This window comes from Mandrillus leucophaeus, unplaced genomic scaffold, assembly GCF_000951045.1.
Source record: "Mandrillus leucophaeus isolate KB7577 unplaced genomic scaffold, Mleu.le_1.0 Scaffold429, whole genome shotgun sequence".
Taxonomy (NCBI): Eukaryota; Metazoa; Chordata; class Mammalia; order Primates; family Cercopithecidae; genus Mandrillus; species Mandrillus leucophaeus.
In genome coordinates, this window is record NW_012104576.1 from 1,961,707 (window position 1) to 1,973,598 (window position 11,892).

At 40.9% G+C, this 11,892-nt stretch overlaps 1 protein-coding gene across 7 annotated transcripts in view; it reads left to right on the top strand.

Moving 5' to 3' along the window:
• NRP1 (neuropilin 1) overlaps positions 1–11,892 on the top strand; it is a 168,852-nt gene that overhangs the window by 77,706 nt on the left and 79,254 nt on the right. For all 7 annotated transcript variants that reach the window (XM_011993302.1, XM_011993304.1, XM_011993301.1 and 4 more), the window contains 3 exons: positions 1,285–1,512; positions 8,707–8,862; positions 10,926–11,092. In XM_011993302.1, the coding sequence (XP_011848692.1) occupies positions 1,285–1,512; positions 8,707–8,862; positions 10,926–11,092 (551 nt within the window). The remainder of the gene's footprint in view (positions 1–1,284; positions 1,513–8,706; positions 8,863–10,925; positions 11,093–11,892) is intronic.

The window sequence follows — 11,892 nt, forward strand, 5'->3', positions numbered from 1 at the left end:
TTGTTGTTGTTGTTGTTGCTTGTTTGTTTTTTGAGGTGGAGTCTGGCTGGCTCTGTCACCCAGGCTGGAGTGCAGTGGTGTGATCTCGGCTCACTGCAACCTCTGCCTCCTGGGTTCAAACGATTCTCCTGTCTTAGCCTCCCAGGTAGCTGGGATTACAGGCGCCCACCACCACACCCAGCTAATTTTTCTATTTTTAGTAGAGACGGGGGTTTCCCTATGTTGGCCAGGCTGGTCTCGAACTCCTGACCTCAGGTGATCCGCCCACCTCAGCCTCCCAAAGTGCTGGGATCACAGGCATGAGTCACCGTGTGCACCCAGCCGAGAAGGACAGTTTTTGAATTGTGTAGTGAATACCATCCTATGCTGGTTACCATGAATTGAAATTGGAGTCATTCATACAGGCATAAGGTCAACCTGCACTATATGCATGGATGCTCTTGACCAATTTCAATGACAAATCACTATAATTTGTAAAGTCTTGGTGGTACTGAACAGTCATTAAAATTACACATTATAAATATATGCATTACACACACACACACACACACACACACATCTATTAACATGCAATTTTAGAATGGCGTACTATACTGTGCCTGATACTTCGGGGAAGGTTAGGATGTCAGCATTGATATCAGGTGACTTCCGGCATCATGGCCTGTAATCACAGTTTATCGTGCCCTCACTAACAGCCACACTTTACCGGCCCACCTGTGTCAACACCACTCAGAATGAGTCACTCACCCTTGGTACATGTACGAATTACCTTTCACATTTCGTTTGTCAAAGAGGCATAGGTCACATCTGGCAGAGTTACTGAGTCACTGGTGTAGGAATCTGAAACCCAAACTGCCTCCACTGAATTCTCTCCCTCATCATTATAAATGTTCTATTTCACCAATAAAGGGCTGTCAGCCTCAAGATTTAAAGATTTAAGCTTGAAGGGGCTATAATTATTTCTCTAGGGCTCTGTCGAGATTTCTGCAGCTTACTCATTCATTGTTCCCACATGATTTTATATTTGTCATTTTTTTCCCTGCAACAGCAGAAGTCTTTAAATTGCTCCATACAAATGGAAAGCTAAGGTTAACACAATAAATCTGAACTTGACTTTCCATACCCATTTTACTAATAGGAAAAAGCTGACTAATGCATGATTAGAACAGTGGTTATAATGGTGGGCTTTTATTAGAAAGATGTTCTGTCTTTACCCAGGTTATTTCTTGGGGAAGTTGTTTAAGTGGGATTTTCACTTTACTCCTTTTTCTCTTCTACTCATAGGTCCTGAATGTTCCCAGAACTACACAACACCTAGTGGAGTGATAAAGTCCCCCGGATTCCCTGAAAAATATCCCAACAGCCTTGAATGCACTTATATTGTCTTTGCACCAAAGATGTCAGAGATTATCCTGGAATTTGAAAGCTTTGACCTGGAGCCTGACTCAAATCCTCCAGGGGGGATGTTCTGTCGCTACGACCGGCTGGAAATCTGGGATGGATTCCCTGACGGTAAGAATGACAAGAAGCACCCCAAAAAGGGAAGGTTCTGGAGGAAGGGCACCAGGATTCTTTTACTAGAGTCATGATACATGCATCATTTTTAAAAAATGCTCAAAAGGACACTGGAAAACAAAGCAAAACTCTCTTTATGCAGAGCAGTGATGAAATGTTTGAGCTCAAGAAGACCTTAGTAATTATCTAGTCCAATTCCTTCAGTTTATAGATAAGGAAGCTGAGGCCATGAAAGATTACGAAAAGTTCTTGTAGCTATTTTTGTGATATAATTGAGGTGAACACATAGTTTTTCTCACTAAAGTATTTTGCTCATCCACTGACCTGGCTACTCATCATTAATTCACAGATTGTCAGAGGATGGGCTCTTAGTAATTCCATTATATCAAACCACTCATTTTAGAAATGCAGAGACTCAGGACCTGAGAGGTTGAGTACTTAATAAAATTTTAAGGCTAAAATATGCATCTGTCATGCTACAGAATAAAAATTTGGAAAAGGAACGAGAATGTTTGGGCATTCCAAATTTAGACAGTTTCCCTGTACATTCTCTACAGATTTTTCATCTTTGGGAATTTGAATCACCTCATTACATCATTTATCGTCATTGACCTATCATCTAAATGCATTCATATACCTAAAAAGTATTTCTTGAGCATCTGTCATGTACCAGGCACCATCCTAGCCCCTGTGTAGGCAAAACAATGAAAGGTGCTGCCCTTTGGAGTTTCTCTTCTGACAGGGAGAATGAGACAATAAACAATGCACAATACAAATAAATGAATTATGTGTGTGAAATGTTAGAAGGTGAGAAGTGCTGTAAACAAATCTCCCCAAATGCAAGCAAGAAAAGGTAGAGCAGAGTCAAGGGATGAGAAGTTAGGAGGGGGAATAGGGTGAAATTTTAAATAGGGTGGTGAGGTTAGACCTTTTTATTTATTTATTTATTTATTTATTTATTTATTTTTGAGACAAAGTTTCACTCTTGTCACCCAGGCTGGAGTGCAGTGGAGCGATCTCGGCTCCCTGCAACCTCTGCCTGCTGGGTTCAACCGATTCTCCTGCCTCAGCCTCCTGCGTAGCTGGGATTACAGGTGCCCACCACTACACCCAGCTAATTTTTTGCATTTTTGGTAGAGACGGGTTTTCACCATATTGGCCAGTCTGGTCTCAAACTCCTGACCTCAGATGATCCGCCCGCCTCGACCTCCCAAAGTGCTGGGATTACAGGCGTGAGCCTCCGTACCCGGCCGAGGTTAGACCTTATTAAAGAAAACAATATTTGAGTGAAGATTTGAAGGAGGTGGAAGAAATAGCCATGTGGACATCTAAATGAAAGTTTTCCATTCCACTCTTGTGAATTAGAAGGTGAATGGCAAAAATACACGCGAAATTCTGAACAGTGAGGGATAATATCTAATAATTTTTACAGCTGCATTGCTTGTCTTGTGTTTAGTCTGGTTTAATATTAAGATTTCTCTAGAGAACACACATTACACAGATCAGAGAGGATGTCTTGGAAGTCTTCACCATCAAGGAGTTAGGAGATGTATAACTCTCTGTAAAACAGAGTCAGATACTATTCTCAAAAGAATATTTAAATACATTGTACATAAAGAATAAAGTAAAATGTAGACCGGGTGCTGTGGCTCATACCTATAGTCCCAACACTTTGGGATGCCAAGGTGGGTGGATCACCTGAGGTCATGAGTTCGAGACCAGCCTGGTTAACATAGTGAAACCCCATCTCTATGAAAAATACAAAAATTAGCCAGGCGTGGTGGTGCATGCCTGTAATTCAGCTACTCAGGAGGCTGAGGCAGGAGAATCACTTGAACCTGGGAGGCAGAGGTTGCAGTGAGCCAAGATCATGGCCACTGCACTCCAACCTGGGGAACAGAGCGAGAATCTGTTTTTAAAAAAAGAGTAAGTAAAATGTAAAGGAGATTGCCTTAGTCTTTGAAATGACATTATTATTAGTGTGATTCAATTTAGCTATGTTCCTCAATAGTAAACAGCATTAGAGAAAAACCAGGTTTAGAGAATCCTTATATTGCCATTGGAATAAACGGGTGAGTTAACATCAGTTTAATATCTTCTTTGCTCTTTTACCATATAAACAGGGTTATGATAATCTTATCAAAACTCTTTTATTAAATAATGAGATTTGCCCAAACAGAGTTCTGATTGATTTCCAAGTATTCAATCTGATAATTAGGAAAACAGTATTATAATAATATTGTAACAATAGTTGGAACATTTTACAATGGATTTATTTGTTCACAACCCAAATTTGCAGCTTTCCTTTCTAGAACTTTCATTTAAATTGACATCTGAAGAGGAGGTCCAATCAACCAACTTATTTAGAAGACTTTCAGAAAGAAGGCACATTGTTATTAGTGTCAAGGGTTTTTCAAAGTAGTAATTTTCTGGCTCTAGAAAATCACTGAGTTGAATCGAGGAACAATTAACAATAAGAGTTATCAGCCTTGCAATTTACACATGTTTTAAACTATGGTGCCTTTCACTTGTTCCCAGAGAAAACTGGCTTTGGAATATGAAGAATGCATTTGTATATTTGTTAACATTTACCTGGCCTCATTCAGCCTGTACCTGCATAATGGTTTTCTTTTTTAGGCAAAACAAAACTGCATCCTCCTGGATTTTTTTTTTTTTTTTGGTCAGTGACACTAAAAACATTTTTGTCATAGTAGTTCAACACACATAGTTCCTCTGCCAACAAAATTGCTTTTAGTCTTTGATATCCTTTCCAAAAACAACAACCAGAAGGTGCAGAAGGCTTTTAACCATCAAGTGATTTTACGTTGCATTTTATCATAAACATTGAATTAAATGACTAGGTAATTGAAAGCTATCCATTGATTCAAATTGACTTTGAGGAAAAGCAGTTTACTCCAGAACTCAAAATTCAAGGCATGCGTGTTGTGAATCCCGCATCTCCGTCTACCACTCTGTTTGAAGCTGCATGGATTCACAAATGGCAACTCTGAAAAAAATTGGTGGAGGTTTACGTATGGGCTAAGGCCAAGAGCACAGCATCATTGCCCAGGTAGATGCTGGAAGTGTTGGTGCTGGATGATGGGGCCGGAAGTGAATGCTTAGCTCACATCGCATCGGTGCTGATGACGTCAGCCTTCTGCCTCAGCTGGCAAAAGGGGCTGGAACTGCAATTGTTACCTGTGTTCCAAAAATTATCAATCATTTCAGGAATACATTTCATAATAGCTAGATTGAGTTCTGCTTGCTTTTATTTACTTCTACATTTAATTAACCTTCTAAAGACTAATTTAGAAGAGAGAGATATAAATATGCCAATTTTTTTCTGGGGAAAAGCTACAAAATGTATTTTTGGTATTCCAGATATTCCACACCAAAAAGTCTATTAATTTCAGAAAAGTATAGACAACCTATCTTGTACCTTTGAAACGAATCCCTTTTTTGTTTATTATTCAAAATACTTCATTTTAAAAGGATACCTTTAAGCCAGGTGTGGTAGCTCACACCTGTAATTCCATCACTTTGGGAGGCCTAGGTGGGAGGACTGCTTGAGGCCAGGATTTCAAGACCATCCTGGGCAACATCGAGAGATAAGACCCCGTCTCTACAAAAAAAAAGTTTAAAAATTAGCTGGACACAGTGGCATGAGCCTGGCGTCCCAGCCCCTCGGGAGACTGAAGTGGGAGGATCACTTGAGCCCAGGAGTTCTAGGTTACAGTGAGCTATGATTGTGCCACTGCACTTCAGCCTGGGCAACAGAGTGACACAGCCATCTCCAAAAAAGAAAAAAACAAATTTTAAAATACCTCTTTGTAGTAGATCAGCACTTTTATTTTTTCACATAAAAATGTGGCAGAAAGCCAAATCATCTGATTCTGAGATAAGGTTATAATTATTGGAGAGATTAATGGGAAAATGCAAAAGATGTGGGATCGCCATTGCCCATTGTAGGCATATATTTAAACAGCACAAATACTATATTCCTTTCACATCTGAGAAGATATGATCATTCTAGCTCTCCTCTTCCTGAAGCTTGGCACATGTTGCTTGCTAAAATTCTGGAATAATTCAATTTTTGAATTATACTTCTGCTTTTGTGACCGTTTTCATTCATCTCCTCGGCCCTTGGGTTCACAATAACAGAAATAGGAAATCCGATAGCTATGTTCATGTAAATACACAAATGAGCACACACACGAGACGGATAAGAGTATTTCATCCACTCTCGCTCAGATCAATATTGCATTAGCTTGCTAGGCTAAGGTCTCGCTGTTGTTCAGGAAAATTCAATACTTCTTTGTATTATAGTCGAAAAAGCCTTTCACTGTCGTATCTTGAGGGCTCCTAAAGAGAGTGGCACGCTGTTGTCCGGGGGCAATGTTCTAGGGACAGAAGGCAGATTTACCCAGCATGTCTTAAACATTATAAACCAGTGAGTCATGGAGACTCTCTAAATTGCAAGTCTGCATCAGACAAGTTCTCTTCTGTTTTCTCTTTCAAAGAGATTCCCCTTCCGCCCTCCCCAAAGGAATTGGGTGATAGTGGCGGGGAGGATCAGCCGCCTGGGCTTCCACAGGGCGATCACAGCTTTGCTTGCGAGCTTGTATTCCAGGGGAGGTCAGCGGCTGTGGCGATCAGAGAATGACCCCAAGGATTAGGGCTGTAAACGTTTGCCCACAAACTAAAGAAAAAACATCATGAAGCCACACTAATGGAATTTAAATGAGGGAAAAAGTAGTGAGGAAGTCTGAATGGACTCTAAGCCTTCTTTTTAATATTGCAGATCAGAAATGAGATTCTTTTTTAGGAAAGTAAAGACTTAAGTGTATGCTTCTAGCAAGGTATTTTCATGTGTATGTTATGGACAACTTCGTGCTCCAGAGATAAGAAAAAAAAAGTGTTACATTACTACTAGGGCCACATCCAGAATGAAGAAAATCTATTAAATAGCAAAGAACCACTACCTGTAGAAGAATTAGAAGCCAGGATTAAAGCTGAAGAGAGACAAAAAACAGCAAGAGTTTCATCTTCTGAGATTCTTTCTTCTGCCAACAGAGAAGTCTAATATAACAAAATTTGCTCCCATAATGCAAAGCTATTGTCCGTGTCAGCGTGATGCCCTGTAGATAATCCGTATCAATCCTCCCCACTGGGTCATCCTCCTCGTTTTCTTCATGATAAAGCAGTCTAAGCACACAAACTGTGTGGTGCCTGGAGGGAGAGTGAGGGGTTGCGATAGAGAGAAAACTCTGAATTCACTCAACTCCATTATTTTCAACACATTGAGAAATTAGCAGGTATTGTTCAAAGCAGCCCATTTTTGCGCTAACTCAAATAGGTGAACCTTTTTGGTTTACTTTAGTTATTTTATTTTGTTTGGGTTTGGTTTTTTTTTTTTTTTTTTTTTTTAAGAGAATTGGCCAAGAGCTGAAAACCTGTCAGCCGAGGATCTGTGCAATCCACAAAACAGGGGCTCGGATTTGCTGCCTACTAGGAACGCAGCTGGTACTCGGGGCTTTAGGGAGACCAGTTCTTGTGAGGTTCACTTTGGCAACCACATCTGAAGTCTCTCCTGGCCTTCATCCGCCGCGTCCTGCATCCATACTGTACACACTGGCCTTGAAACACCACGTCCCTGTTGAAGGCCCCTCCCTCCAGGGACATGTCCACCTAATGTGCTTCTTTAAACAAAGCAATCATTCTTAGTTGAAATGCACAGAACCATGGATTTCTTGGAGGGGAAAACAGTCCACACCATATTGTCCTTCTAAACCCAAACCATCTGGTATGTTTTTACCATATGTGCAATGAAAAACCTAGAGGAAAAAAAGGACTTTTTTGTATGTGGCTTGTCAATGATCAGGACAGGGAAGTGGAAAGATTTGCCATCCAGAGGAGTTCTACACTCTTCCCAAGGCAACTTCCAGTTTACTCATTGCCAAGGTTTGCTTAAAGCACTTCAACAAAGGTGTGGCCAGTTTAAGTCAAACAGCAAATTGCTGTATTGATTTTTGTGTTTTTTTGAGACAGAGTCTCACTCCGTCATCCAGACTGGAGTGCAGTGGTGTGATCCTGGCTCACTGCGACTTCCACCCCCTGGGTCTTGCCTCAGACTCCCCAGTAGCTGGAATTAACAGGCACTGCCCACCACACCTGGCTAATCTTTGTAGTTTTAGTATAAACGAAGTTTCACCATGTTGGCCAGGCTGGTCTCGAACTCCTGACCTCAAGTGATCCGCCCACCTCAGCTTCCCAAAGTGCTGGGATCACAGGAGTGAGCCACTGCACCCAGCCATCAAACAATTTGACTTTAACATAAATTAGTGGGTGTTCCCAATCATTCGCCTCCTCAAGTCCCCTTTATTTCCTGGTGTGCACAATCAAATGGATGCTTTTGGTGATTTCTTGGCCCCTGGAAACAAGTCACCTCTCAGTTAGGAGAGAAAAAACTAGGACAGAAGTCAGACAGATGCATTTTTATTTCATTTAGATTATAGGTTGCCATTATTTATAAATTATTGGTATATGTAGTCTCCAACTTTTTACATAGTTACAATGATTTGTCTTCACATAAAGCCCTGAGTAGGACATAATCCATTGTTCTTTGTCCAAGCTTGGGATGTTTATCATAATAAGAATCCAGGGCAAAAAGATAGCATGAGGAAGCCAATCACAGCTCAATTGTGGATCAGACCCCTGGGACTGATCGGACCACAGGGTTCCCTGGACATCAGCATCCCCAGAATCTCCCCTAGGGCAAGAGAGGCGAGGACAGGTAACTCAGAAACCTCAGTGACCACAGCTTAGCAGGAATCTGTTGGCGCTGGGCTGTGTATACAGTTTTGCCCTGCCAATGGGTACCAAGGTGCCACTTCAATAGCCTAAATCTCATTCTTTGCAATTGAAGCAAGCATTTTGATTCTGTTCCTGAAAACAGTTCTGCTCACTGGGGAATGCGGTGATGCCTGTTACTGCCCTTCTGAGTACACTTTAAAATCTTCTCCGCAAACCCAATCCAGTATGTTCACTGCAAACCAATTAACTTAGGGAAGCCTTGCTTCGGGTTAGAAAACACTTCTGGTTCTGCTGGGACCCATGTTTGTAAATGGTGGTTCTTGCATCTGCTGCAGGAGAAAAGACATTCTGACATTGTCTGTATTCCTCCCGTTCCAGTTGGCCCTCACATTGGGCGTTACTGTGGACAGAAAACACCAGGTCGAATCCGATCCTCATCGGGCATTCTCTCCATGGTTTTTTACACCGACAGCGCAATAGCAAAAGAAGGTTTCTCAGCAAACTACAGTGTCTTGCAGAGCAGTGTCTCAGAAGGTCAGTGTTTATTCATTTTGCAAAGCCCTGTGGTAAATACTCAATGTTATTCCTGCTCACACACCTGCGGCCACAAGAAGCACTAAAGTAATGTGTTGTGAACGTGGGTGCCAGGTATCTGTTTTTCTCTTTTAAATTTTTTTTTCTTTTTTAATATCAATAGGAAGAACTATTTGCTGTGCTTTCTTCATAATATTGTGGGTGAGAAGCCTGCTTGGGAGCCTCTGAAATTATGGGAGAAAGTGGGAAACGGCAAAATAGTGCCTTGAAACAATGAAATGTGACTAGAGCATCTACCTGGCAACCTCCAATGCATACAAGGCTGAGCATCATAAGAGGACAGGCATCTATCCCAGACGATAAAACAAATCTGCGGTAGTTCACCGACAGAGCAGTCACAAAGTGTGGATAATGCAGTGGTTTGGTTGTGGAAGATGCTGGAGGAAGCCATTATGTTTTTTGTATTCTATTAAAATACTCAACTCAGCTAGCTCAACCCTTCCTCAAAGTTTTTGTGGTCTCTAGGTCTTTTAAAGGCCCAAGAAAAAATCTGAAAGAACAAAGAATAAGGCCAGGACTTGTGGCTCATTCCTGTAATCTCAGTGCTTTGGGAGGGCGAGGCAGGAGGATTGCTTGAGGCCAGGAGTTGGAGATCAGCTTTGGCAATATAATGCAAACTTGACTGTACTAAAAATTGAAAAGTTAGCTGGGCATGGCGGATCATGTCTGTAGTCCCAGCTACTTGGGAGACTGCGGGAAGATTGCTTGAGCCCCGAAGTTTAAGACTGCAGTAAGCTATAATCATGCCACTGCACTCCAGCCTGGTTGACAGAGACCCAGTCTCAAGAACAACAACAAAAAAGAACAAAGAATAAATTGTTTGTGCAATTATCAGCTCTAGCTCCCAGGCTGTAAAGTAACATAGGGAGAGGACAAGGGGTGTTTAGAGAGGTATCCTACAGATATGCTCATATCTTCTACAGCAGATCTCACTGGAAAATAAAGAGGCCAGTGAAATTTCAAAACCTTATTTATATTTTATTTATTGGATTAATTGATTTATGTATTTTTCTGCCTGTAAATAATTGTTATATTACAAATAACAAAGCTAAGCTTAAAAATATGAAACCATTGCAAGGAAACCTTGTATGCCCTAAAACCTTATCTGTTATTGATAGAAAATTCAGAAAATGGGGAATTTTGATTAGCTGAGATTTTCTGGATGGTTGAGGATCTTCCCTTTAATCTCTAAAGCTTTTTTCACTTGTGTACTTTGGATTAACATTTTCCTAAAACTGAATGCTCATTTTCCCAGTATCATCAAACTGAGGATGTTAGGCCTCAGAGAATATAGATTTTGATGTTTCATGGTCACTGTTGTGAGCATTTTGATTTTGTGCTCTAAAACTGTGGTGCTTTGGGGCCATGTGACAGTGCAGTTTACCCCCAATGCATAATTGTGTGTTTTAATAAGCTAATTATGTTAATAGTCATGATCAGGCCAGAGGCGGGGCATAAGAACAAAGGAAGTCAGGAAGAGGTGGTCTACGTGCCAATAGTAGAATCTGAAAGACAGGAAGTTAGATCTACCATCCTTTGAGTAAGAATTGTAACTAGACATAGAGTCTTTTTTCAGTTCTCTTTGATATTAAAAGAAATAATTTAATACAAAAATTTTATTTTAAATACAACTTCTTGTGTGTACCCATATGACAGGTAGAGCCATAGATAGTTATAAACACACACACTCAACTGTGAACATAAATCAGAATTTTCATCATTTCCTGGTACATTTCAAACAGTCTTTTTGTCAACCTAAGTCCACTTGGCAAAATTATTAATCACTGTATGATCTTGATAACCTTATTTTTAAATATTGCCATGAAAATCCAAGTATCAGTGCTATATTCCAGTAAGTCCCTTACTACCATCTTTTTAAAGAATTTTGAATGAATGAACTCTTTGGTTTGTCAAGTTAAAAAAGAAAAATGCATCTTTTTCTTTTTTAAATTTCATTAAATCCCCTATGTTTTGATGACTTTGGGCCCTGTTTTTCCCTTCAGATTTCAAATGTATGGAAGCTGTGGGCATGGAATCAGGAGAAATTCATTCTGACCAGATCACAGCTTCTTCCCAGTACAGCACCAACTGGTCTGCAGAACGCTCCCGCCTGAACTATCCTGAGAATGGGTGGACTCCCGGAGAAGATTCCTACCGAGAGTGGATACAGGTATGCAGCATAAGATCAAGCCTATCTAGGATTGAATAAGTTTTTGACTGTCTAGAGAAGTTGTTGAAAGAAAGTGGTACTGTGCCAAATGGCCTCCAATGAAAAGATAGGTTAATGGCCATCAGGTATAAATCACTGCAAAATGAACGCATCACTACACGATCAGAGAAAAGCAGGCCCAGATGACATCCCTGAAAACCCATTTATCTTCTGAGATACTCACATACTACTCTTCCGAGAATGTGAGTACAGGTGTCTCACTTTGATAACAGCTCCAAGATCTGATTTTTCCCAACTACACACTGTCTGTTAATGGGCTTCCTATTTTGACATGTTTTTATTTCCTGGATGAAATATATGAATCCTGTTTATAGACGTGTATGAAATAATTGTTTCCAAGTATAGATTTCTGTTTGTTCAGGGTAGGAGAAGGGAAGGAAAGGTTGGAGTGTGTTTTTCCACGTAGGTCTATATAGCACACATCCAAGAAGGGGTTCGGTTGAAGGCAATCTCCGTTGATAAGATATCTATGTTTAGGCGTGAAATGTACATACCTGTGTCCTCATTAGTGATGCTGCCTCTACTTTCCTCGCTTTGTTCTGACACTTCCCGCCGTCACTTACACATCCCCACAGATACCTTGTCTGCCCCACATCCCCACCACTGACCCCTTTTTCCAGCCATCTACCCAGCCATCTACCCCCTCTCATCCCTGGCACCACTCCTAATGCCCACTTGCCCAACCTTGATATCTGGGTATTCCCACCCAAAGGCCTGATGCTGACAGTCCTGAGTTTTTC